Source organism: Furipterus horrens, unplaced genomic scaffold (genome assembly GCF_987537825.1).
Source record: "Furipterus horrens unplaced genomic scaffold, mFurHor1.1.pri manual_scaffold_5, whole genome shotgun sequence".
Classification (NCBI taxonomy): domain Eukaryota; kingdom Metazoa; phylum Chordata; class Mammalia; order Chiroptera; family Furipteridae; genus Furipterus; species Furipterus horrens.
In genome coordinates, this window is record NW_028327175.1 from 40,934,519 (window position 1) to 40,960,441 (window position 25,923).

The 25,923-nt window shown below is 35.4% G+C and overlaps 1 protein-coding gene across 5 annotated transcripts in view; it reads left to right on the forward strand.

The window, feature by feature from the left end:
* The first annotated feature begins 1,016 nt into the window (after positions 1-1,016).
* SREK1 (splicing regulatory glutamic acid and lysine rich protein 1) overlaps positions 1,017-25,923 on the forward strand; it is a 43,638-nt gene continuing 18,731 nt past the window's right edge. For 3 of the 5 annotated variants that reach the window (XM_090276334.1, XM_090276335.1, XM_090276336.1), the window contains exons 1-8: positions 1,017-1,344; positions 9,897-10,030; positions 15,883-15,998; positions 17,965-18,129; positions 18,243-18,421; positions 19,584-19,714; positions 20,590-20,704; positions 25,696-25,815. In XM_090276334.1, coding sequence (XP_090132460.1) covers positions 1,184-1,344; positions 9,897-10,030; positions 15,883-15,998; positions 17,965-18,129; positions 18,243-18,421; positions 19,584-19,714; positions 20,590-20,704; positions 25,696-25,815 — 1,121 coding nt within the window. In that variant the 5' untranslated portion in view covers positions 1,017-1,183. Of the gene's footprint in view, positions 1,345-9,896; positions 10,031-15,039; positions 15,598-15,882; positions 15,999-17,964; positions 18,130-18,242; positions 18,422-19,583; positions 19,715-20,589; positions 20,705-25,695; positions 25,816-25,923 lie in introns of those variants that run through there. The other 2 variants (XM_090276339.1, XM_090276337.1) reach the window with 2 other exon arrangements.

Below are 25,923 nucleotides of genomic sequence, written 5' to 3' on the forward strand. Positions count from 1 at the left end.
TTTTGCGTGAAAACTCAAACTCAACAAATGCTTTTGCTGGAGACAACTATTTTACTTGGACATGGAGCAGAAGTACTTACCATTTCTCTACACATTAAAATCACATGTATGCTAGGGTGAAGACTTAATAAAATTAATAATTTTTCTCCTTTGTCTTGGTCATTATTCAGTTAAATTAGTTTATTTTAAAAATCTTACATTTTGTATGCTATGAGTACAAGGAAGTGAAGAACAGAAAACCTATTAGTGCAGTTTGGTGCCACTGCCTTAATTCCTGCTAGGGTGCCAGCCTACTATTGTTTTTATGTCGTCAGTGCAAATATTAACAAAGTTAAAAAGGTAAATAAAGTCTTAGTGTTACTATAAAAATTGACCTGTGGACCCCCTAAAGGTTGCCTCTAGGACCCTCAGAGTTCTGCAGATCGCCTTTTGGGAACAGCTGTCCTAGTTCCACATACTGCTGTTGCTGTCTCTCATTAGGCTGCAGTTTCTATGTGGACCGTCTGTAACTATCTCTTGTCTAAGACTGTGTGATGCAAAACAGTAAGTATTAATACCTGTGGAACGAGCGAATAAACGACGTTACAAACAACGACCACATTGCCTTATCTTACTACCCCTGTCCGTAATTTATCCTGCTTGTACAATTTTCTAAGTTTTTTCACAGTTAGGACGCTGGCCAATTTTTTAAATAGTTGGGGCGGGGGAACTGCCCGTATATTATAATGACGCGTTATAGTTTGGATAAGTATTCATCTGTGATGCCAGACAGTTATTCCTCCCCCGCATCAACAGGCCCGGTCTTTTCGTTCCTCAGTCCTATCTAGACAATGGCGAGAGCTGGATCTGTCACGTTTATAGGAGCGCAAAAATTTGGGCGAGTCGTACTCCTGTGAAAAAGGCAATAAAAAAACCTTAAAAGAGAGAACAGAAGCAAGAAGCACAGCCTCAGTGAGTCCCAGGCCGTAGCCTCGCGAGATCCGCTGAGTTGCCGGAGCGACGCTTCCGGTCGGCGCGCGCAGCCTCGAGAACAGGCGAGTTGGGAAACAGGCGGTTAGACCAGCCAGCCGCCGTGAATTTGCCAGCGGAGCGCGCTCGCGGCCGCGCGTGCTCCGCTTGCCCGGCTCTGTAGCTGACGCGTCGTGGACGTTGGGGAACTGGAGAGAGCGACAGCGGGAGCGGGATGAATAGCGGCGGAGGCTTTGGTTTGGGCTTAGGCTTCGGCCTCACCCCTACAGCGGTGATTCAGGTGACGAATCTGTCGTCGGCGGTTACCAGCGAGCAGATGCGGACGCTTTTTTCCTTCCTAGGAGAAATTGAGGAGCTGCGGCTCTACCCCCCGGAGTAAGTGCTGGAGCTCGGCTGGGGGAGGGGCGCGGGCGCCTTAGAGACCTGGGGACCGCGGCGCGCGGGGAGAGCTCGGACGGGGGCGCGCGGTGCGCGTCACATGACCGTCTGGTCTTACCTTGGTGCCCACGCTTGATCAGGGCACCAGGGCCTGGGCCCCTCGGTCCCACCTTTCTTGTTAGTCGGACTTTTGCGATTTAACCTCTGCACCGAGCCTTGCAAACGTTGCCTTTTTCGTGCCTTCCGGACTTGTGCTCGCCGCTGAGTCCTCCAATTCAGTGTCTCCCCCTCCCCTTTTTTCCCGGACTTAAGATGGCCGTAGCTGGGCCCCGAATAGTCCTCCCCGCTGACGCCTGGTGTGTAGTGTGAAAAGCGCCGAGACTGCGCCGGAGAAACTGTCCAGTTCTCAGGGCCTAGTGTCAGGCCGTTATTGCTGACGGGCAAGCCTGGAATTAGGGCCCTGTTTGTTTACGGGGCGGTGTTCACAGATTTAGCATCATCTTGGTTCATCTAACTGAGCCCATCCATGTTGTGAAACGATCGTGTCTATTCACTCTTTTGGCAACAGATTAGAATTTCCTCCTGGAAGGTCACACTGTCCTAAACCTTCCAGAAAAACTATTAGTTGGTGCAGGATTATCTCTGCTGTAAACTTTTAACAGTACAGACATCGCCTGGCTTTCACCGGCCACGGACGTTTCCTAAGTCGTGTTATTTTGAAGTCAGATTTCCCTTGTACAGTACTATCAACTCACACAATTTGTAAGGGGTTTGTGAGTTCAAGATCTTACACGATAAACTTGTTTTTTTGTTTTTTTTTTAAGATAGAGCTTAGAATTTAAAAATACTCAATACTTTGTTTATTGTGTCAAAATCCTTTGAAAGGAGGGAGCGGAGTTGCCCAAGATTTTTCTTCTTAAAAAATTTGTATTTGACTTTTTGGTTTATTTCATAGTGATGCATGTATATAAGTATTTTCTGTCTGTGAGTCTGTCCAATTGTTATTGCATAGATATTGATAAAAGTTGGTATTTCGGATTTTAAACTTTATTTTTAAAAATTTTGCCCTCTACTTTTTGTTTTGAAGTAATTCATGCATGAAAGAAAAGCTGAAAGAACCCATGTTCCTTCACCTGCATCACTGTTTGCCACAGTTGATTTCTTTCTGTCTCCCCCTTCCCATCTCCATCTTTACTTTTCCTCTTCCCCATCCTTTCGAAAGTATGTAGTTGTAGACACCATGACTAATCATCCCTCAATACTTAGGTGTGTATCTCTTGCAGTACCACAATACTATTAATATGTCCAAGAAATTTAACACTGATAAAGTAATATATAACATTTGTATTTGTTTCCCCAAATATTTTTAATTTGTATTTCTTTTTTTTTGATCTAGAATATAATCAGAGACTACCCATTGCATTTGGTTATCCCCTTTAATCTAAAACAGTCCCTGTCACCTTTTTAAAAGTCTTTCATGACATTGATATTGTGTCTCATAGTTTGTTTTTGTAGAATGACTTATAATCTGAGTTTATATATCGATTGTTTCTACATTATTATAGTCAGGTAATACATTTTCGACAACAATACCTAATACAGCAATATGCCCATACATCTTTGTTGACGAGCTGTGGCATATATAGCATTGACCATCTTATTTAAAACTTTTGAAAATGCCTTCTGCTGTCTCTTCATTTAAGCACTCAAAACTTTTCTTAATTGAAAGTGCTTGGAGGAGTGCTGTACGCTGCAAAAATTGGAATCAAGCAGTACAATATTTTGTACATAAACCTTTGTAAACTAACCTTGCTTTTAATTAAGGTTGTAGTAATAAGGTGTCCTAAGGTAGAAATACATCATAGAATAGTCTTCATTGCCAACATAAGACCATTGCCATAGCTGAAATCTGAGCTTGGGTGGCAACATGCTGCCAGTAATTCTGAAACTTAGTAATGAACTGTTTTTTGTTTGCTTCTTTGTTTTAAAGATTATTTATCTTTATAGAGAAGGGAAGGGAGGGAGAGAGGGAGAGAAATATCCACCGCCTGTCTCTCATATGTCTCTAATCAGGGGCCTGGCCCACTACCCAGGCCTGTGTTCTGCCCAGGAATTGATCTGGTTACCTTTTGGTTTGCAGGACAATGCTCAACCCACTGAGCAACACCAGTCAGGACTCGTGAACTGGTTTTTGAAATCAAGTGTTAATTAGCTGCAGTTTAAAAGTCAAAGCTTTTTACTTAAACATGGTAGTTTAATATGGAATGAGTGAGTCACAAACTGCAAAATTGTAACATAAATATAAAACATAAGGACCAGGCAAAATCCTTAACCAGTTTTCTATAAGTGCAGCCCCTTATTCCTGTTTTTCAAAAATATTGACATGCTTAATAATATGTTGTCCGCTCTGTAATGAAATTATCTTAATCTAGTTGGTACATTAAAGCTGTGTTAGCAAATTTGGGCTGAAATGGGTAAAAGTGCAATAGTAATAGTTGTATTGAAGACATAATTGTTTTGCAGTATCACAGAAACAGTATTTTATGATTAATCCTTTGAAACTGAGTAGAAATTCATTTGTTTTAAAATTGGGAATACATCTTTGATGGAATGTGAAAATAGTTAATGACAGTAAGAAATCTTTGCAGCGAACTTTTTATTGAGGTATAATGTGCAAAGATGTTTGGAAATAATACATCTTTGATGGAATGTGAAAATGTTAATGGCAGAAATCTTTGCAGCAAGCTTTTTATTAAGGTACAATGTGCATACAGAAAAGTGCATGGAGAAGTGCACTTATCCAAAGTGAACATACCTGTGTAAACCAGCACCCAGATCAGAATTGTCTACATCCTAGAAATTCCATTGTACCTCCCTTCACAGGGTAGTCTTATCCTGATTTCTAACATTAACACTTGATTTTTGCTTGCTGGTCTTCTTTACTTCTCTGGTCTTCAAAGGTACTAATAAGAAAGGCAAAATCTGCCAACTGGTTATTTATTTAGTTTTAAAAATGTAACCAATAGAGTTCCTTGATGAAAAACAAAAAAAGAAACACCACCGGTGATCCTATGTCACAACCTCTTTCCATTTCCATGTGTTTTCCTCAAGTCTTTTTTATATGTTTATTTTGATACGGTGTGATCAAAAGGTTTATCCACCATGATTGTAAACTTTTACACCCAGCCTATAATCATTTTTCATATTGTTGTGTTTTATTTATAGTAGTAATATTTACAAACTAACCTGTCCTTAATGTTTGTATGTTTTTGAAAGTCTATCATTGGAGATATATTGGCTGCTTTTTTGTTTTGGGGTGTTGTGTAAATAAGTAAGTGGATTATAGGTAGAAATGAGCATTTGAAATGTGTACTTTTGGTTGTCAACAATGATGGAGGACCTTCTGGCATTTATTGGGTAAGTGTCAGTCATCATATTAGAAAGTCTTATGCAAGGAAGAATTGTGCCGTGCCGAGTACCACTGGAGTCCTACTGAGAAACCCTGTTACAATTTGTGTTAATGTTTTCATACATAAAACTATATACTTTGTCCATGTTTTCAATTATATTCATGACATATCTACAAAGGGTGTGTATTAATATAAAATATTGGATATATTATTATCACATTTCCTTTTAAAAATTGTGCAGTGTCATCACCATGTTTAATGAAAAACAAAATAGCCAGTTTGGGCCCATGAAATTTAAATGATGCTCAAAAAATTGATTCTGTGATTTCTGCATTGAACTCAGAAATTGTTATTTAAAAAAAAAAAAAAGAAAAGAAAAGAAGCAGTTGCATATACAGGTGTGGCTCAGTTGGTTGGACATTGTCCCACTAGTGAAAAAGATCCCAGTTAGATTCCCCATCAGGGCACATGCCTGGGTGGCAGGCCTGGTCCCTGGTTGAGGGCGTGCAAGTGAATATTTCTGTCCAACATCAGTGTTTATCTTGCTTTCTCTCCCCACCCCCCTGCAAATAAATAACATCTTTAAAAAATAAAAAATAAACAATTGTAGAAAGCTTTATATTTTAAGAAAGAAAACAACAAATGAGGTTAAAGTAAAATCTGCTGTTTGGATACTGCTACTTTACTTACAGGGATACATTTACACAGAATTAAAGCTTAGTTAAAATTGCATTATAAAATGATAATCCTATTAAAAAGAAGTACATTGTTTTTTAATGCTCACCTGAAGATATCCTTATTGATTCTTTAGAGAGGGTGGGAGGGAAGGAGAAGGGAGAGAGAGAAAGAAAAAACATCTATGTGAGACATCAGTTGGTTTCCTTCTATATCCACCTCAACCAGGGATCGAATCCACAACTCAGGTATGTACCCTTACTGGAAATTGAACCCACAACCTTTTGGTGTACAAGACAGTACTCCAACCAAATGAACCACCTGGCCAGGGCAAAAAGTAAATTATTAAATGGAGAGAAAGCTTTAAATACAAGATTTGGAAACATACTGATTTATAAATAAATAACACATTTGTTTACCGAGATACTAATTATCTGTATTTACGCTTGCCACTGTATCATAATTTAGTCTGTAATGTTCAAACCAAAAGTGGTACTTCCTCTCCTGAGAAGTTTAAATGTTTACAGTTGTATAAGTAACTATGGGCTAATCTTTATTTTAAGAAAGGTAATTGGACATAAAGTGAAGAAATTGCTTTAAAGCAATGATGTAGCCTTGTCTGCTCTTCATGCTGCTATGATAATGCTGTTCAGAATAGACTAGATTTTTTTTTTTTAAGATTGTTTTTATTTATTTTTAGAGAGAGTGGAAGGGAGGGAGAAAGAGAGAAACATTGATCAATTGTCTCTCAGGCGCCCCAACCGGGGACCAAACCCACAACCCAGGCATGTGCACTGACCAGAAATGGAACCTGCGACCTTTCCCTTTTTGGGATGATGCCCAACCAACTGAGCCACTCCAGTCTGGGCTAGACTGGAATTTTTAAATTTCTTCCTGGCCTTCCCAAATCTTGGTAGCATGTTTTAACATGTAGTTGTTTTACTAACCAGGCTCAAATGTTCTGTACCTGTTTCAAATTTGAAATGATTTGGAAATGTGTTTTTAGTTTTCATTGGTGATTACTTAGGTTTTCATTCTTTCACAAAAGGACCTGTCAATTTAGGAAATGTAGTTTTAGTGGTGGCTTCTCAGATTCTTGATTTCAGTGCCAAAAGAGAGTAGTACACTTGTTGCAGTTGTTAGGGCTATAGTAGCTCATTGTAATTATAGACTTCTTTGTTTGCAAAAGACAGAAAGTTCTATGCAGCCTAGCTCTAGAAGGGATGTTGAAAAGATGAGATTTCACTGAACTGAAGAATAAAGACTATATAGTACAGCCAGGCCTTATGGGAGCTGAGACTGGGAACCAGAAAGGTTTCAGCATCCAACGTATAAAGCCTCTTCTTGGAGGCATTGTCAGCTCAGTTTATTTCTGTATATTTGCTCAGTTTCTTTACAGACCTATTCTCTACTCACTCAGCTGGCATATGGCCCAAGTCCTGACAAAGTGACTTGCCAGGCAAAAGAAATAGAACCTGATTATTCCCAGTCCATTTGGTCAAGCCACCCACATTATTGGTTGCTGGTCAGCCAGTGAAATGGGCTCTGGTATCATGTGTCCTATAAGTTGTGTCTAGAAGCTTACATCTATTGAGGGTTTCATGTAGGAAACTGATAATGCCTGTACTGAAAGTATCTAGAGCATATATAGGGTGGGTACCTAATCATTTTTATATCTTAAACTGGCTTTCCAGGAAACTTGAGCCTTGAAGAAAAGTGGAATTAGCATTCAAAAGGGAGTTACAGAAGACATCATAAACAAATGGAACGGGCATGTACAAAGATGGCTCAGATTTTCTGGATTCTGTGAACCACAAGGATTTTTATGCCTGGATTTTGGGTGCATTTAGACAATAAATCAAGAACAGAGGGTGTCTTTGAGGAAATTTAAGCAGTGGAGTGACATGATGAAATTTAGGGTTTAGAAAGATCACTCTGGCAGCTTTTGTGGAAGACAATAAGGAGCTGAGATTTCAGGCAGTGTGATTGGTTAGGAGCCATTGTATTAATACAGATGGGCAGTGATGAGGGCCTGAATTAATGTGACACATATTTGGGGGGTTAGTCTTTACAGGATTTAAAGAACAATTGTTTGAAGAAGAGAGGAGGATCAAGGAGAGAAACAATCTCCAAATCTCAGGAGATTGATTTAAAAAATTCATTCTTACACTAAACTGGTAGGGTGGGGAACTCTACTCATTGTGTCACTGAGATGAAGCTGATGTACCAGCCACCCATCTCTTGAATGTTGCTGGTCACTGTGGCGGAGGGAAAGAGCTGAGCAATGGCTCTTAAAGCTACTGAATAGTGACAAGGCCGTTTTGCTCTAATTTAATTGGCCAAAGCAAATTGCATGGCTACACTTAACTTCAAGGACCAAAGAAATGGAATTTTACCATGTGAAGTATTTGAAATATTTAGTGAATGGTACTAATGATACTCACATTAGTGACTCCCAGATTTCTGACTTGAGTAATGTGGTTGAGATATGAAGTGCAGGACAGTGGGCAGGACTGCTGAGGAAGGAAAATGATGAATTTTAAAATTTAATAAGTTAAGGTTAGGCCCAGTGACTACTGAGGTGCAGTATTCCAACAGGCACTTAGAGCTAGGAGTCTAGAGCTTGGAGACTTGGTGATGTAAAGGTGAGTTAAGTCTGGATGCAAATGTGTTCACCTCAGAGACAAATACATGAAGTGGCTGCCGTAGATGTTGAGGGGGGGATTCTTGGAGTGGGCTCCCTTGAAGCCTGAATTGAATAGCATTAGGCAGGAGTGAATTGAACTGAGTTGAGTTGGATAAGAAAGAGGTAGAGCTTTGTTTTATTTTTGCAACTTTAATTAGCCTAGTTATGTTAATAATAATATAAATAGTTTCAAGTTCTAAATGCAAATATATTTTATCACAGTTCTTAAAAAATTATCTCTGCAGGATATTATTATTTTTTTTTTAATTGCTTTTAGAGAGGAGGAGGGGGAGACAGCCATTGGCTGCATTTGCCAGTATGCACAGACCTACTGTGCCTGACTGGAATAGAACCTGCAGCCTTTTTGATGCATGGGACGATGTTCCATCCAACAGAGCCACCTGGCCAGGGCTATTTGATCAAAGTTTTAGATAGCATAAATGTATATATTTAACCATTATAAAAATGGATTTGTTGCTATCTGTGAAAGATTTAAAAAAACTTTTAAAATAATGAAGATTTGCAAAGTTGCTAATTAAAAGTGCCATGAAAGTGTTTTAAAATTCTTGGTTAGTTGGAATGATTAAAGGTTGCTTGACATTTGGAATTAGATGGTTAGACTTTAAGTTCCATCTTTGCCATTTACTAGCTCTAGGATTGTGGTCAACTTCCTTGCCCTATTGATATTGCAAAAGACATATTTTTCAAATTATCTTTTTTTAGTATGAAAAATCTTAATGTTTTAAAGTATTGTGCATTTATGTTATATACTAGGTATATATATATTTAAGATTTTATTTATTTTTAGAAAGACGGGAAGGTAGAGAGAGAGGGAGAGAAACATCAATGTGTGGTTGTCTCTTGTGCGCCCCCTACTGGGGACCTGGCCTGCAACCCAGGCATGTGTCCTGCCTGGGAATCAAACTGGCGACCCTTTGGTTTGCAGGCTGGCACTCAAGCCACTAAGCCACACCAGCCAGGGCATAGGTATATATTTTGCTTGGGTCTTTTCCTTGCTAAAGATAAGTAAAGACTTTAATTGAAAATAATTATGGACAGGTTGACAAAATGATCATCCATGGGGAGAGTGTATTTTGCAATCTAGGAATGTGGATTGGTATTACAGGAAAATTGTTTTCATCTGTCTGTGTCTGGTTTCTTTTTTACTATAGGCCTGCCTAGATTGAAGTGAATCTAATAGGACTTGTAGGAGTCTTTATTCTTTTGCATATAATATGTAAAATTTTGTTTGTGAAATTGTTTCTCTGGAAAATCACAATGCTGGTACCTAGTCTGAAGCAGTCCAGTATATGGAAAATAGCCTTAATTTTAATTCCATGTTATCTTGTTGCTTTTAAGACTTAGGAAATTTTTAGAAGTTTAAAAATGCCAGGGAAGGGTTGGAAGTGGTTATAAAATGCTTTAAGTCTTGAGGATTGGGGCTGTTATAAAGGGATTTTACCTATTCATACACTGGTTCAGCATCTTTGTGTTGAGCCACTTTTTTCACATTTCATTCAGAATAAAAATTCAGAGTTCTTATATTTAAAGTTATTACAAATAAAGTTAAAGGCCTGCCTAGATTGCCATCAGTCTTTGAGGACAAATCACAATTAAAAGAATAAGTTTTGCTATTTCATGTCTCAATGACCCTTAGCAACAAAACTTTTTAAGTCTTGATTATGTAAGATTATATAAAGATCTAAGGAAAATTTAATGAAAATGCCAACACCAATCAAATGTTTATTTGTCTAATTATTTTTCTTTTTATCTTGCAGCAATACACCTCTTGCTTTTTCTTCCAAAGTATGTTATGTTAAGTTTCGTGACCCATCAAGTGTTGGCGTGGCCCAGCATCTAACTAACACGGTTTTTATTGACAGAGCTCTGATAGTTGTTCCTTGTGCAGAAGGTTGGTATTTCACATGTTTTTTTCCTATTACTTTTATCTCTGTCCTCTGTTAACTACCTTTGGGTTTCTTAGAAATTGGCAAATAGATAGCACTCTGGCATGTATGTATGTGTTTGTGTGTATATGTATGTGAGAATGAAATTTGGAGAAGAAAAGACTTTTTACTAGTAAAATATATTAAAGTGGTTCACTTGTTACTTAACATAAATTTAATAAATAGCTAAATCTTTAAAAATTTATAAATTGCTTGGCTTCTCTGGTTTATTTTGGCTTTCTATAGTCAGTTTGTAAGTTGTAAAGAAAGCTTTCTGAAATTAAAGAAAAATTAGGTTGGTTGGGGAATTATTTTAAATGTGTAAATAAACACCTGCCTCTGTGTATACAATATTAATATTACATAAATAAAAAGTGTACACATTTTGCCAAATTGGGGTTAAGTGATATTTGTGATAATAAGAAAAACATTCATAATTGAAGTTTAAAGTATCCTCTTAAGGTAATTTACCTTGTAACAGATCATTATTTCATATTCAGTGTAATTGCCATGCAACAAGAATTTATCTTTTGCTACTGGCTTTTTGTGGGGGGGTTGTAATAGAAGAAAAATAATGAAAAGCAAATTTTTTCCATCAAGGAAATAGTTGCTGAAGATGTGAACAAGGTGTGGCCTTATAGTTATTCATTAAATTTTATGATTTAACCTGCTTTAAGAGCTAATTATTACTAATATTTATTTTTTAGTAACTTCTATTTACAGAGCCACTCATATAATAAGCTGTGCCGAATTTGACAGTTCTGGTGTGTAATTAACTTTTATTCAGAGCACTAACTATGGCATGTGTACATGGATTTTGGAATTGGGTTATTACAACTTAAATGTCTTTAAACTGTATTTTTACTGGTGGATGGTGGTAACTTTACATCATAAAAATTTTACCTGTAGCAATTTAATGTACTTCTATATGTAATGTTTTAAAACCTTTTTTAAAAAACCAGGCTAAAAGTAAAATAACGTGTATAATAAAAAGTTTGCTATACTTTCAAGATTTTATGCTTATTTCAGAATGCTATTCTGAGATGTCAAAAACACTAGTTATATGCAGCAGGTATCATTCTGTTATTTTGGAGTCCCAGGATAGAACATTTTGGATTTTTTTTTTTCAGATAAATTTGAAAGTACTTTTCCCATGCCTAGGAGTTAGCGTGGGGTAGGGAGAATAAAAACATATTAATTATTTGCTAAATGTATCCTTATCTACTGACCTGTAAGGGGACAGTGAGCTCAGAATTGGAGAGCAAGGTGAGAAATGAGCTGGTAATGGTTTAGTTCTGCAGCCAATTTCACACCAAGTAAACTGCATGGAGAAAATAATCAGGTAGAATGTTTATTAAACAGGAATATTAATTATTGATTATATCAGCAAAATATGCCACCAGCAGCACAGGTTCTGTATTATGTCTTCTTGTTACTGAATTAGAAGGGGGAATTTTATCAGTTGTTGCTTTGCTGGAACCTCACTGTAGTCCCATAGGATTTTTTTTATGTAGTATTTGAGAAGGCCTGGCTGTGATTTGTCATAAATGTTTAACCCCTTGAGTGCCAACATTGCTGTGAGCCCCACAGACAAATTTTCCCAAAAATGCCAGCATTGCTCCCAGCAACTCTTTTTTTTGATGGCTATAAACGTAATTAACAATGCAATAATTCATATTTTATGTTTTGTTCTCTTTTTCTGTACCTCAGGTTATATATTGATAGAACTTTTTATGTTGACCCAAATTTCAAATTACACATGGCACTCGAAGGGTTATGGTTATGGGCAGGTAGAGGTTCTATTTTTTGATGTTTTACTTGATAGAGATGAGTATAAATGTACATTATACTAGCTTTTGACATTTTTAAGTATCATTTTGAGACAGTTTCACCATTTTTTAACATAAAAAATATTTTTATTGCAATTTAGTTATAAATATTTTAGAACTATTATAAAATAATTAGTATTAGAAAAACATTCAGACACAATTTTTTGTTAAACCGTATACAAAAGAAATGGATTTATAGAATCTAAAGAATGTCATAGTGAGCCCTTAAAGATCTGATTGTGCACTGCAAGCAAAATGATAATGTATTATATTTTGTACCAAAGGCAATAACAAAGTGAGTTTGAAATAAACTAAAGGAGAGTTCCATTGGAGTAAGTTCTGTGAATGATGTACTGTGGTGCTGCAAGCCGTGTTCTGTTTACTTCACTGATTGCATTCTTTCCTTGATGTTGTAGAAACAGCATTATGAGAGAAGTGAGAAAACCATAGAAATGAATTTTAAGAAAAGTTTTTCAGTTTCTTTCAACATGCTGTTTTTAAAAAATACATAGACAGTATTATGAGACCATCCTAAGCTGTATAAGTAATGTTTGATGTGTAATAGTTTCCTACATCTTAAGCATTAGCTATTGTTAATAAAACATGCCATTTCAAAATAAAATATACTTTTGTTATACTTGTCCAAATATGACCTCTTTTTGTTGTTGTGTGCATCTCAGATTTATTTTTATAAATGTTAACACTTAGAAAAAGATAAGGTCAGACATAACAAGGATGTCAGCCTAATCATCAGTCATAATTTTATGTCCACATTTTCTGGTAGATGGATTTTGACTATTAATTTGGTTTTGTATGTTTTCTCTATGTGATATTTGTGCATTATTAGATGACTAGACTGGCCAAGGCAGACCTGTTACACTTGCCTGACACTTGCCTGAGTTAGGCATTGTTTGCCATGCCACTAAACCGGCCGTCAAGTGAAACCTTCATTGGGGAAATGAGATCGGAGTCTGAACCGCAGAAGATGGACGCCCTGTCTCTGTTTTTTTATTGTTTTACTTTAATTTCATTTCTTTTTATTTTGTCCCTTTTTTGTTTTTGTTTTGTTAAATCTCTCTCACTTTAACTTGTGAACTGGTTTTCCAGTTCTTTGTAAATGGTATTCCATTAAGGGTTCATAACATTGCATTGCAAAATATATGGGGAGATGATCAGCAGTGCTCAACCTTAAGATAAAATTAATTTTCACAGTAAATTAGGATAAAATGTTAGGAGGCTCAGTGAGAATCTTAATTGGTGTCTATAGACTGATCAGGTACATTCTGTTCTTCAAACACTGATAAGATTATTAGAAACATTTTCTGATTTCAGTGCAACATTTTTGCAATTTTTCTCCCAAGTCTACATCTTTTAAAAAAGACCAGTTGAGAGTATCCTTCCCCCTAGAATTTTAGGCATACAGAATCAGGGAAAATAAGTAAAATTTTTTTAACAAAAAATTTTGTTAGAGGACAAAAAGATTTTTACTTTTATGATAGTTATTCGTTATAGAAAATAACATTTCCTTGACTTACAGGCTTCAGTTGCCTATGAGGAAAATGGATATTAGAGAAACTGTTGAATACCTGTGTATGTTTCTCTGTTTGCATGAACTTTTTGTTGAAAAATATTCAAAGGTTACTAGGTTTTAAGAGGATTCTGAGATTAGGACTAGTACTTTAATACTGTGAGAAACATCGTTCTCTTAATTGTCATTGAGTATAATTGAGAAAAATTGCTAAATGCTCGTTTGTTTTATATAATATACTCTGATAGCATTTAGAAGGTAAATTTGATAGAATTCTGTCTTGGAAGTTAAGTAATGGAACTTTTCTAAAGTATTTTAAATAATAATTAGAATAAGAAAAAAATAGTGTGCTTACAGTCAGACTTTATAATAGTTTTTTAATACTGTGAGAGGCAGTGGGAGTCAGATCATCTACTGATGCTTTTTTTTTAAGCCAAAAGTGAAAGTCTTTATAATATTAAGTATTGAGTGTTTGGCCTGTGTTGAATACCCTTTTAGTTTGGGTAGTCTTTCTACACTCTGATGTGGATAATTTGGGCTATTTAATTGACAAATAATATTAAATTGGGGCTTTACTAGATTGGAACTCTTAATTTGTTTTTTTGGATGCACAAATTAGAATAGCAAAGCACAGGGTTTTTATCTGAGGACCTCAGTTGATTTATTAAGATGTGTTCAGGTTTTACAGACATTAAGAAAAATAATTCCTATTTATAACAAAACAGGTCTGATAATATATGTAGTATATTTGTGGGTATACAGATAATGTGTTAATACTAGTAACTAATAAATATAAAATAAATAATTGTTATTTGATGTTTTCAATAAGGCCGACCTACCTCTTATTTATGTTTATGCATGTTTAAAAAAATCTGTGCTTATGCAGAATTTACACGGAAATAAAATAACTTTGTTTTTGAAGTTAGTAGATTAAAGTAATATAGGCTTAGATGTTGCAAAGCTTAGGAAAAGGTAGGCATTTGTTAAAGCTAATGAAATGTATTATTTTTTGTTCCTATAAATAAAGTGTAACCATTATTTAAAGCAAGTTTTAAAATCCATCTTGAATTCCATTCATGTTTAGAGATATGTTTAGATAATATTGTTTAGAGGTTTATCTCTGCATATCTGTTTGTTTCAAATAGTGTTTTTACCACTAAAACCCAGCATGGTGCTTTTGAAAATTTATTTCATATGCTATTTTCAATTTAGCATGACTTTGTACACTGTTCTAAATTACTTTTGAAGAATTCATAATGGAAATGCATTGCCAACTAATTATGATTAGTTCTTCTAAAATAGCTACATGTAGTCAACTTTTTTAGAAATAATTCTTCTTGGGGGTTGGGGTGTAAGAGAGAGGTCCTGAAAAAATATATGGAATTTGCAACCCTTATCAAAATTAATTTATTAGAATTCAGTAATTAAATATGGAAAATTGATGCACTTATTTCAGTAAAATTTTCAGTTTTTAGTCATAGAAATTTTTTTTCCTTAGCATCTAACATTATTTCAGTGTTATTGTCATTGTTGTTATTAGGCAATTGAGATGTTTACAAGCAGCACATTTAGGCATTAGCTACTCTTCAGATAAGTATGCATAAATTGGTTCTAAAAGTCAACGGTTTAAAAGTTTACTAGGGAAGTTTTTTTTGTTAGCTAATCCAAAAAAATTTTAGCAGTTTCCCAAGACATATTCTTGGGACCTGGATTTTTGGGGGGCATTTCTGATGTTGACGAGGTGCCTTATTAACTAAATTGAGTACAGGCTTCCTTTTAAATTGAAGCTGATTACATGCAGTAGGTTTTTGTTTTGTTTTTTTCTGTCTACTTGAAATTAAGTGGAATTTATTGGAAGGGTTATCAAAATTGTTTGCATCACAAGTAGGGAGTTTCAATAACAGGATAGGGGCACTCAGTAAGGAACAAAATTCAGTTTGTTTTTTCTTTTTCTTTTTTTTTTTTTGACTAATTTGGTAATTTGCCATTTCTGGGGATTAAACTTTAAAAAATGTTCTTCTTTTCTGTATCTGATGTTCTGTGTGCTATTAGTGATGCAGCCAACACGAACGGTTGTCATGTGTAACACAACTTGCGATCACCGCGAAAACACCGTCCTGGGAAAGCGTCCATGCTTGATATCGTTTGGTTCATGAACATTAAGTTTCCAGTACAGGTGACCCATAGCTCAAAGTGTTAAATAATTGTCTACATTATTCAATTTTTAAAATAATATTCCATTAATGAGATTGTTAGTCTTTGAAGTTTTGCTCACTTTTATTTTTCCTAGTAGAGCAGGATAAAAGGAAAGACTTAAGTTCTAATTTATTTCTTTATACGAATCTGATAGATTCATTTATTATTATTATTATTTTTTAAGTGCAAGGGTAATTGTAAAATCATAGTGTAAGGTCTGTGTGGTGTTTCTGCTTTTTGTAATGTTTGGAACTTGCCTCTGCAGGTAAAATCCCGGAGGAATCCAAAGCCCTCTCTTTATTAACTCCTGCTCCAACCATGACAAGTCTGATGCCTGGTGCAGGCTTGCTTCCCATACCGACCCCAAATCCTTTGACTACAGTAAGTACTATATACCCTCTGATAAAAGGGATGAATGTTCAACTGTCTAATGAGTTGAATAAAGAAAGAGCTTAGAAAATTTTTACTTTGGTCCTGGCTGCTGTGGCTCAGTTGGTTGGAGCGTTGTCCCATAGACTGAAGAGTCCCAGATTAGGTTCCTGGTCAGGGAACGTACCCAGGTTGTGGGTTCAGTCCCAGTTGGCGTATGTATGAGAAGGCAACCAATCGATGTTTCCTTCTTTCTCACCCCTCTCTCCCTCTCTTAAAGCAATGAAAAAAAAATTCCTTCGGTGAGGATTAAAAAAGAGAAAAAAAATGAAATTTTTTATTTTGAATCTTTCTTTTTTTTTTTAATAGAGAGGATCCTTAATTTTTGTCCCTCACATTGTCACTGATTTAAACTGCCTTTTGGAATTTTAAAGTAATTGAAAATTTATTTAAATTTGAGAACTAAAATTGATGATACTCTAGAAAATCAGTTACTGAAACTCAGCATTTCAGCTAGCATGGTGAATTGGAGAATCTAGGTGACTATTTCCCAGTTCATGAGGGCTACGTTTATTTTAAAAATATGAAGTGATTCACAAACCGATAATATGAAAAAATATCTAAGGAGGATTTATCTGGGAAAATGTAACAAGGTAAAAACATGGAAAAATATCATTAACTCTGGAATTAAGTAGTAATTAATGCCTCCTTTGTGATTTCCAGCTGGGGTTAAAAAGCATATTGCTGTACTCTTGATTTTTATGTAAAAGATTCTGATTATGTTTATCTTAGAAGAATGGTCATTTTTCTTCAAGACAAAATGTAAATCTTACCTTAATTGAAAGTTGTCTAGCTTTATGGTACTGTATTATTAGGGAGTAAACTCATAAGTTTTATGACTGTAGTTAATGGATCCAAGTTGTAAAAGTGGTTTTTGAAACTTTGAAGTGCAAAATTACAGGTCTATTAATTTTTACATGACATTATTGTGCAGGAGATCTGCATTGTCATTTATATAGGGAAATGCTTTTTAATCCACCAGTGATCATTAGTGTTGAGCTTTCTAGAAATTTTGGATATATTTTAATACGTTAATTCCTGGACCACAACCCCCACCCCCCTCCAAATGTTTTCTTGCTATCTTGAAAATCCTTAGTGATTTCACTGTTTAAGTTAGTTCCCAAGTGTAGTGCTAAAGTGCTGCCTAGTGTTTCTAAGGGCTGGAAGGCTGTGATGTGCCTTACAGGGAAAGTGTGTGTTAGATAGGGTTCATTCAGGAATGAATTGATAGTGCTTTTGGCTGTGAGTTCAGTGTTAATGAATCAACATATATATTAAGTAAGGTGTCTTCAAACAGAAATACACATAAAATAAAGTTACCTATTGGTTAATGAAAATAATGTGACCAGAGGCTTGTAGGACACCTAGCCCTGTATTTTCCCTAGGAGCAATGATTCAGTATTCAATAATACAGTGTTTGTGGCAACTTTATAGGACATAACTATTGCAAATAACAAGAATCAACTATCTGTTTCTAGTGTTAAGTTTAAAAGTAGGTAAAATATCCCGATACTTAAGAAATATGTTGCATTTCTAATTACATTTAAAACACTGTGGCCTCACTCTTAATAATTCAGACATATACCTGGCTTAAAAATTAGGATTCCCTGGTTTCTTCCCATTCTTGTTGAGTTGATCACATCTGTTCAGATTAGAGAATGATATTTTAAAATATTTTTATTTATTTATTTTTAGAGTGAGGGGAAGGGATAGAGAAAGAGAGGAAGAGAAACATTGATTGGTTGCCTCTTGTACTCACTGTGACCAGGGACCAAACCCATAGCCCAGGCCTGTGCCCTAACTGGGAATCAAACCAGTGACCTTTTGCTCTGCAGGATGACACCCAATCAACTGAGCCACACCAGTCAGGGTGAGAATGATAAATTTTGATACTAACCAAATTTTTTTTTTTAAATAGCTGGGTGTTTCCCTTAGCAGTTTGGGAGCTATACCAGCAGCGGCACTAGACCCCAATATTGCAACACTTGGAGAGATACCACAGCCACCACTTATGGGAAATGTGGATCCTTCCAAAATTGATGAAATCAGGAGAACAGTCTATGTTGGCAATTTGAATTCCCAGGTAATGAAGAAACTGATTTTTTCCCCCTTAAAAATCATATAAATTAATAAAGTAATATTTACCTGATTTTTTTTAAGAATATACTTTATTAAAGTGTTACTTTGTTTCTTTAGACAACAACAGCTGATCAGCTACTTGAATTTTTTAAGCAAGTTGGGGAAGTGAAGTTTGTACGAATGGCAGGTGATGAGACTCAGCCAACTCGATTTGCTTTTGTGGAATTTGCAGACCAAAATTCTGTACCAAGGGCCCTTGCTTTTAATGGAGTTATGTTTGGAGACAGGCCACTGAAGTAAGAAACCCTAAACAAAGAAATTTTAATGATTTTGAAAAACTTTAAAGTATTTTTGATGTAATTAAGGCTTTTTTTTTTTCTTTTTAATAGTAATTGACTATTTGTGGAAAGGAAGACTTTGTGTTAAGTATAAATGAATACTTAACGTACTTATCATTTTAGTCTTTGTGGTTGTATATGAAGACATCTTATTTTCTAAGGTCTAATTTAATGTTAATGTTGTTTATATACCCTACATAATGACTGTAGGTTTTTTTTTCCCATAAGCTTTAACAAGTCAGGTTGGTTCTGCATTATGACTAGACTAATGGACAATTTAACATATGGGTTGAACTTTAATAATACACTAATAAGAATGTTGGTAAATCCAAAATCCCAGGAAGAAAATAATAACAAGTATTCAGAAATGATTAAATCATGTATTTTGAGGTTTAAGGTTGGCTCACATATTTGTTTGCAAAATGAAAAACTGATGTAGCCTGTCAGATACTCAGAAATTCTGTTTCATGCAGATTATTGAGGTAACAGTGTTATCTGAATGCCATTGGTAATTACCTTAGTTATACAGTTTGATCAGGATGCTGCTGTTAAAGGATAAATATTCATAACTGTTCTTAGTGAATGCTTGTCTTCTCATTGTGGAGAGGGTAAGTCAGGCAGACCAAATTCATGTATGTGCATCAGAGCATCAGAGAAACCACTCTTACCTAGCAGAGAAAGTGTTTTATCAGACGTCTCCCATATTCAAACTGTGTCTTACTCAGCCATGGTCCAGCTTCCCCTTCATTTCCCCAAGGTTCGGAGGTTATCAATAAAATCTTAATAATCTAAGAATAGAAGTGATTCATTTTAATATTGTTGTCAACATTTTAATTTATTATAATCCTAAGCTCTGTGGGAACGCAGTTATCATCTATTCAAGTTATTAAGTCAGCTAGCATTCAGGTTTTTGGCTTTATTAGCAATAGATGATGGCCCGTGGGAATGAGATACATCATGGTTTTGAGGTTGGTTTTGGTTATTCTTTATTTAGCTATATTACTCTTAATGTGCTTTCCAGATGTCGAGTTATAAATATATGTATCATGTAAATATTTAATTGTTTCATATTTTGTAAAAGATGGTGTGTATTTGTGATATGCTAATGTTTTTAATTTAGAATAAATCACTCCAACAATGCAATAGTAAAACCCCCTGAGATGACACCTCAGGCTGCAGCTAAGGAGTTAGAAGAAGTAATGAAGCGAGTACGAGAGGCTCAGTCATTTATCTCAGCTGCTATTGAACCAGGTAAGGCCATAGTGTTGTTACATAGGCCGTAGTTTAAGATCTTAGACTCTTAGAGCTGCAAGGAACTTTAGAAATTATCTTGTTCAGTCCCTTCATTTTACAAACAAGAAGACTGAAACACAAGAAAGAGTAAGTGACTTACTAATGTCAAAGATCAAAGAAGTACTTAGCACAGACATTCTTTTCCCATGGTACTGAATTGAGGCACATTGGCCTGAGTTAATCAGTTTTTTTATACTTTAAGAGCAAAATTAGTACTTAAAACTGGTTTGCTTAAAGCAAATATAAATGTTCTTGCGAGGCTAAAAACAAGAATCAGTATATTTAAAATGTGATGATTAAGCAGACTCACTTTTTATCAAAGTTTTAATTTTAAAAATAAAAAAGTCCATGATTTAGGAAAAACACAGACACTTAACAAGGTAAAAAGAACACCTACTTTCTCACACTTCTGTGTTGCTAACTAAAACTTTAAAATCCAGCCTAAAAATGTCTAGATGGTTTACATTTGAGCAAATTTTCTAAATTAGCACTCAGAATTTAAGCTTCATTTAGCAAAATAAATGGAGAAAGGATTTAAAATCACTGTTATAGGAATTACAGACATGTTATAATCGTACATTATGGCAGCAACAGAATACTACGAACAGCTGTTTATAATCATCTGGTTTATATGTACTGCTGCAGGGTGGCTGCACTCAACGAGTTTATGCAATGACTTTCTTGGATGTTTCTGAAGGATAATTGCACAGGAGGAGGATGTACAGAGAGTAGGCCCCTTGCACTATATGTGGTACATTCCACTTGTGCCTGATTATTAACTGGGATCTTTAATTGTTCTGAGCTTACACTGCAAAGTGGTTTTTTCCTCCCAGAGTCTGGAAAGAGCAATGAAAGAAAAGGCGGTCGATCTCGTTCCCACACTCGTTCAAAATCCAGATCTAGCTCAAAATCCCATTCTAGAAGGAAAAGATCACAATCAAAACACAGGTGAGAATTTCTGCTGTTGTTTTAAACTTTTTTCAGTTTTGTATTTAAAATAGTTAAGATTTCTGTGGTTTGTCTAAATATCAGAACCTAGAAATTCTGTAGAGTTCACCAGGAAATATGGTTACCATTAAATACTGCTTTAATTATAATACTACATTTAAGAATGAAATTTTATTAATATATAATTTTTATTTCAGTTAATTTTTTGTTTTAGAAGTTTGACTTTCTGTCTTCATAAGATGCTCTGTTTCTGATTTTTCTAAGAGTAAATAGTTTTTATACAGAACTGGCAGAAACTTTTCATATTGAGAACAGGGAAACACTATGTGTACGGTGATGCTGAAATTATCACTGAAGTTGCAAACCCCAATCATCCATTCCCCTGCCACCCCGGTCCACGTAAGGGCTGGGAGGTACCACCCCAGATCTTGTTTTCAAGTTGTTAGCTATTTCTAGTAACTCGGGGACTTGAAACAGAGGAGTAGCGTGTGGCTTTAATTCCAACTATTGTATTGTGCTTAGCTGTTTCTGCTCTATTTATCTTACTTTTGAACCTAGCTCTCTTTTAATTTTCTTTTAAAATGTGTTGTGTGTTTGATGCAAAGGGAACCTCAAAATGTAAGCTTGCTACACCATCTTGATTACAAGTCTAAAGTGATGTTTTATTGTCTTCTCAAAGATGTGGAGGGGCTGTTACTCAAGTGTGAAAATTTATATAGTGGATTCTAACCACACGCTCTGTGTACATACGTACTATGTCTAAAGAGAAGAGGTAGAGAAAAGTGTGCATGTGTATGTATATGTGGTGTGCATGTACTAGAGAAGGGGGGGATGGAACCAGTATGCTGCTGTATGTTGAACCTCACCAGCAAGCTCAGTTTAGTCTGTGTTTTGGATTGTTAAAGGATCTTGAAACAATGAGATATGAAAATATTCTTTTTTTTACTCTTAATAGTCTATACTGCTTGCTATTTACTGGTGTATACTTCTGTTATTCTTAGTTTGTAAAATCTCTTTTGGGATGTGGTTTTACTATCTATTCCTCTATCCAAGGCCTTATAGCAAGGCAAGTTCAGATCCAAATAAAGGTGTTGTTTCATGTACAAGAAATGATGCAGTGCAGCGGAAGCCAGAATTGAAGAAGGAAGGGGGTATAGAAACAGTGGTACTAGCTTGTGGGGATTTCCATAGGTTGACAGGATGTGGTGAACGTAATGGTGATCAAGGAAATATATGATTGAACTGAAGACTAACAGCTGCTTTTCTGAGGCAATAAAAGACCAATGACCTGAATCTCGTATTGGTTACAAGACCCAGGCTCCAAATCTAATACCTTAGTGGTTTTCTAAGGCTAAAATAAAGCAAAACTTAATGATTAACGTCATTGTTTCCATAATAATCTCTGGGAAGCTTTATCTGTTGGGGCAAAAAATTTAACTATCTACTTTAAGGCTTTTACTCATCGCTTTAAGTACATTTGGATATTTTTCCCTTCCAGGGGTTGGTAGGGGGAGGATTATTCAGTCTAAAATGAAATTTGTTAATTATGCTTCTCATCTGTGGGAGTGCTTTCATGTAGATCTATCTAACTATGTAGCATTTTTAGTTATTCTTAGCATGCATACAATTGACCCTCGAACAAATGATTTTGAACTGCATGGGTCCACTTATATGTGGATTCTTTTCAATAAGTACAAGAGTATAGTCAGCTCCATCTCCATGGGTTTAGGTTTAATGGATTCAACCAACCACAGATTGAAAGACAATATTTTTGGTTCACAGTTGGGAATCCACGAATGCACAAGGCCAACTGTATGCATTGTTCCGTGTCGTTTTGTATAAGGGACTTGAGCATTTGCAGATTTTGGTATCTGCAGTTCTGAAACCAATCCTTTGTAACAGAGGGGTGGCTGAAGTTTGGGGGAAATGACAAGATTTTCGACTGTGTGGGCATCAGTGCCCCAACCCCAGCATTGTTCAGGGGTCAACTGTATATGTACACACATACAGATATATAAACATACCTACTTATATAAACACACTTTTACATACTTTTTTGGTAAGCATATGCTATTTTTATCATGGTTTATAGAAACACATAGCTTTTTCTAAGTTCTTAAAGAAATATGTAAGAGGATGAGTTTTGTTTAAAAGAAAAAAACTTTACCCAGAAAACATTTCGTTTAAGGATCTTGGAATCTTGACATGGAAGTAACTTCCTTGACCCTAGTAGGGGAGCGGGATGGTATGCAGTGATTGTTTCCCTTCCCCTGCTGGTGTGATCTGATACTCAGCTCTGCCTCTGACCCACTAGACTAAGCAGGAACGTGGGCTCTGTGGCCTGTGGGAGCCCTTACTCCTGAATGCACACCTCTTCTCGGTTCTCACTGTTCTTAGGCACTTCTGAAGTTTCACTCTCATCCTTTTTTTTTTTTTTAACCCCAAGATTTTCTTTCTTTCTTTCTGGAGAGAGGGAAAGGAAGGGGGCAAGAGGAGAGAAACATAAGTGTGTGAGAGAAACTGATCGATTCCCTTTTGAATGCCCTTAACTGGGGATCTGCCCCACAACCCAGGCATGTGCAGCAACTGGGAACCGTACCTGTGACTTTTGGTTCGCAGACCTGTGCTCAGTCCACTGAACTACACCAGCGGGGGCTATTCCTTCCTTTTCTTACATTAAGATGGAGGAAGGGGTTTCTTGTTACCGTGACCTTGACTAGGGCTGAGATGATGTGTTTCTACTTTTGTTTCCAAATTTGTATGTTTTTTTTCATAGAGACACTGTTAGGAAGGGTGGGTAGTACTATAATTACTATTTTAAAGTTAAGTAATCTTTACAGAGCAACATAGAAACTATAAGGCATTTTATAATATTTAATGGGAAACAACTGACTTGCAAATGATCTTTGATGCAACATGATGGTAAGTTGCCCTTTATTCACAGTTTAATTTATAAATGCAATTTTGCACATTACTCTGAAATGAGGACTGCTAACAAATCTTTATCTTTGGTTGGATTAGATTTGCTCTTGATTTGAAGTTTTTTGACTAGAGGGTGAGATAGAGACATGAAAATATTCAATGTCACAATTAAAATACATTAATTATTGGGCAGTAACTCTGAGGACCTACAGGGTACAGTAGGAAGCCAAGTGATTGGTGTTTTATTTTTGTTATTAACTTTTTTCTGTTACGGCTATACTTAAATTTTTAAAATGAGTTTCTTTGCTTAAGGTTGGAAAGCACTGTTTGAGTAAAACAGAGTTATTATTTATATTTTTAGCAAGGTTAACTACAACAGAAATCTTAAGACTTTTAACTAAGTACCTAGAAGCAAAGACCCTTTATTACCTCAGCCTTATGTGGATTTCTGTAAATGGACTAAAATGTTCTAAGTTTTACATTTTTGCCTTAATACCTGTTGCTCGATTCTTGTATCTCAGGTTATTAGTGATAAAAATTTCAATAAGCTATGAATTATATTAAGAATTTGGTATGAAGATAAATGTATATTTTTAAAAGACTTAATAGATGAATGGTTTAGGTGAAAATTAGCTGTTGGAAAACAAATTTTAACTGAAAAATGAATTTAAAAAACAAGATTTCAGTATTAATTGAGGGTTGTCTGAAGGGTTTTTTGGTTTCATAGTTTGCCACAAACATTTAACTATGTATTTCTTTTATAGATATTTGCTTTAATTTGTGAAATCATGACTATCAAGATGAGTTTTAATTATATAAAGCATACTTGTGGAAGTTTATTTGACCTCCTTGGAATAAATATAGAATTTAAAGTTTTCATTTATATTGTTAATGATGATGATATTGAGTGTTAAGAATTTTAAACATTTACTCTGTGCCAGAGACTGCTAGGCAATTAATTTTCTGTATATCATCTGATTTAATCCTTATGAAAGCCCCAGGAGATGTAGGTATAATTCTTATTCCATTTTACAAGTGAAGAAACTCAGGCTTAGAGAGATTGACTAGCCGAAATTCTCACAGCTAGTGTGTGGCAGAACTGAGTGTTAGAGCCAGATTGTCTGATTGGTAGTCTCATCACTTTGTTATTAAGGTTGTGTGCATTCAGTTTCGTTATATTTTAATACATCGTTTCTAGAATATTTCATTATAAAAGAATCATATTACATAAACAGTTATTTGAGTGGGGAAAGGAGCCTAGAGAATTTCACAATTGAAGTATAGTTATTTTTCTTTCAAGAGTTCAAATAATAAAGGTTTCATTTAATAGCTGTGTTTATATAGTTATAAAATCAAGGCATCAAGGCCTTGCAAATTCAAGATTTGATTATATCTAGCTTTAACTCATAAGTAGTGTTTTTATTTTCCTTTCACACTAGTACTGTAACTAGTACTGTGCTGCTTATATATTCTTAGTATGTGTTATGACAAACAGCACACAGCCACTTACAAAAATTATTGAACCATATAGCTACTATTCTCTGTCAAGATAAGTTATAATCACGAGTAGTCATTACATGCAAGCCAAGAGTTAAAGACAATTTATGGTATGAAACTTGGACCATAGAAGCCTTTTTCATTAATTGAGGCATATAATAATTAGCAAGAGATTTGCATGAAAAGAAGAGACAATTCACAGAACTAGCATTGTTTTGCCTTCTATTTTCACAGAGGTATATTCTGCTGCTTTGTGAGACATTCTTCGGGGTGGGGAGGGGAAAATAGTAAAAGATACACCTGATACTGTCAACTTAAGTCTGACATAGGAAATAACTTAAATTCTTTCTCAGTTTTTATCTCTGTGTTCTGGACAATGAGCAATCTGGTAAAGTTTTCAGTAAATTTATTTTAGATAATATAACTGAAGCATAATATAGATGAGAACTTTAAAATATTGATACATATTTTTGGGGCAGGTTTTAAAATTCTTTTATTTGAAAGGCATCTTTAATTTTTAAAAATTGAAATTCTAAGAAAGAGATTTGACATTCTAACAAACTTCTTTTTAGGAGTAGATCCCATAATAGATCACGTTCAAGACAAAAAGATAGACGTAGATCTAAGAGCCCACATAAGAAACGCTCTAGGTCCAGGGAGAGACGGAAGTCGAGGAGTCGTTCGCATTCACGGTGAGTTTTTGGAAAATTATGAATAGTTTTTTTCATGGCTTCACTTGTTAAAAATCTGTTGTGATTTAGGTTTTTAATAAGAGAAATGAAACTTCTTCTGATTGTTTT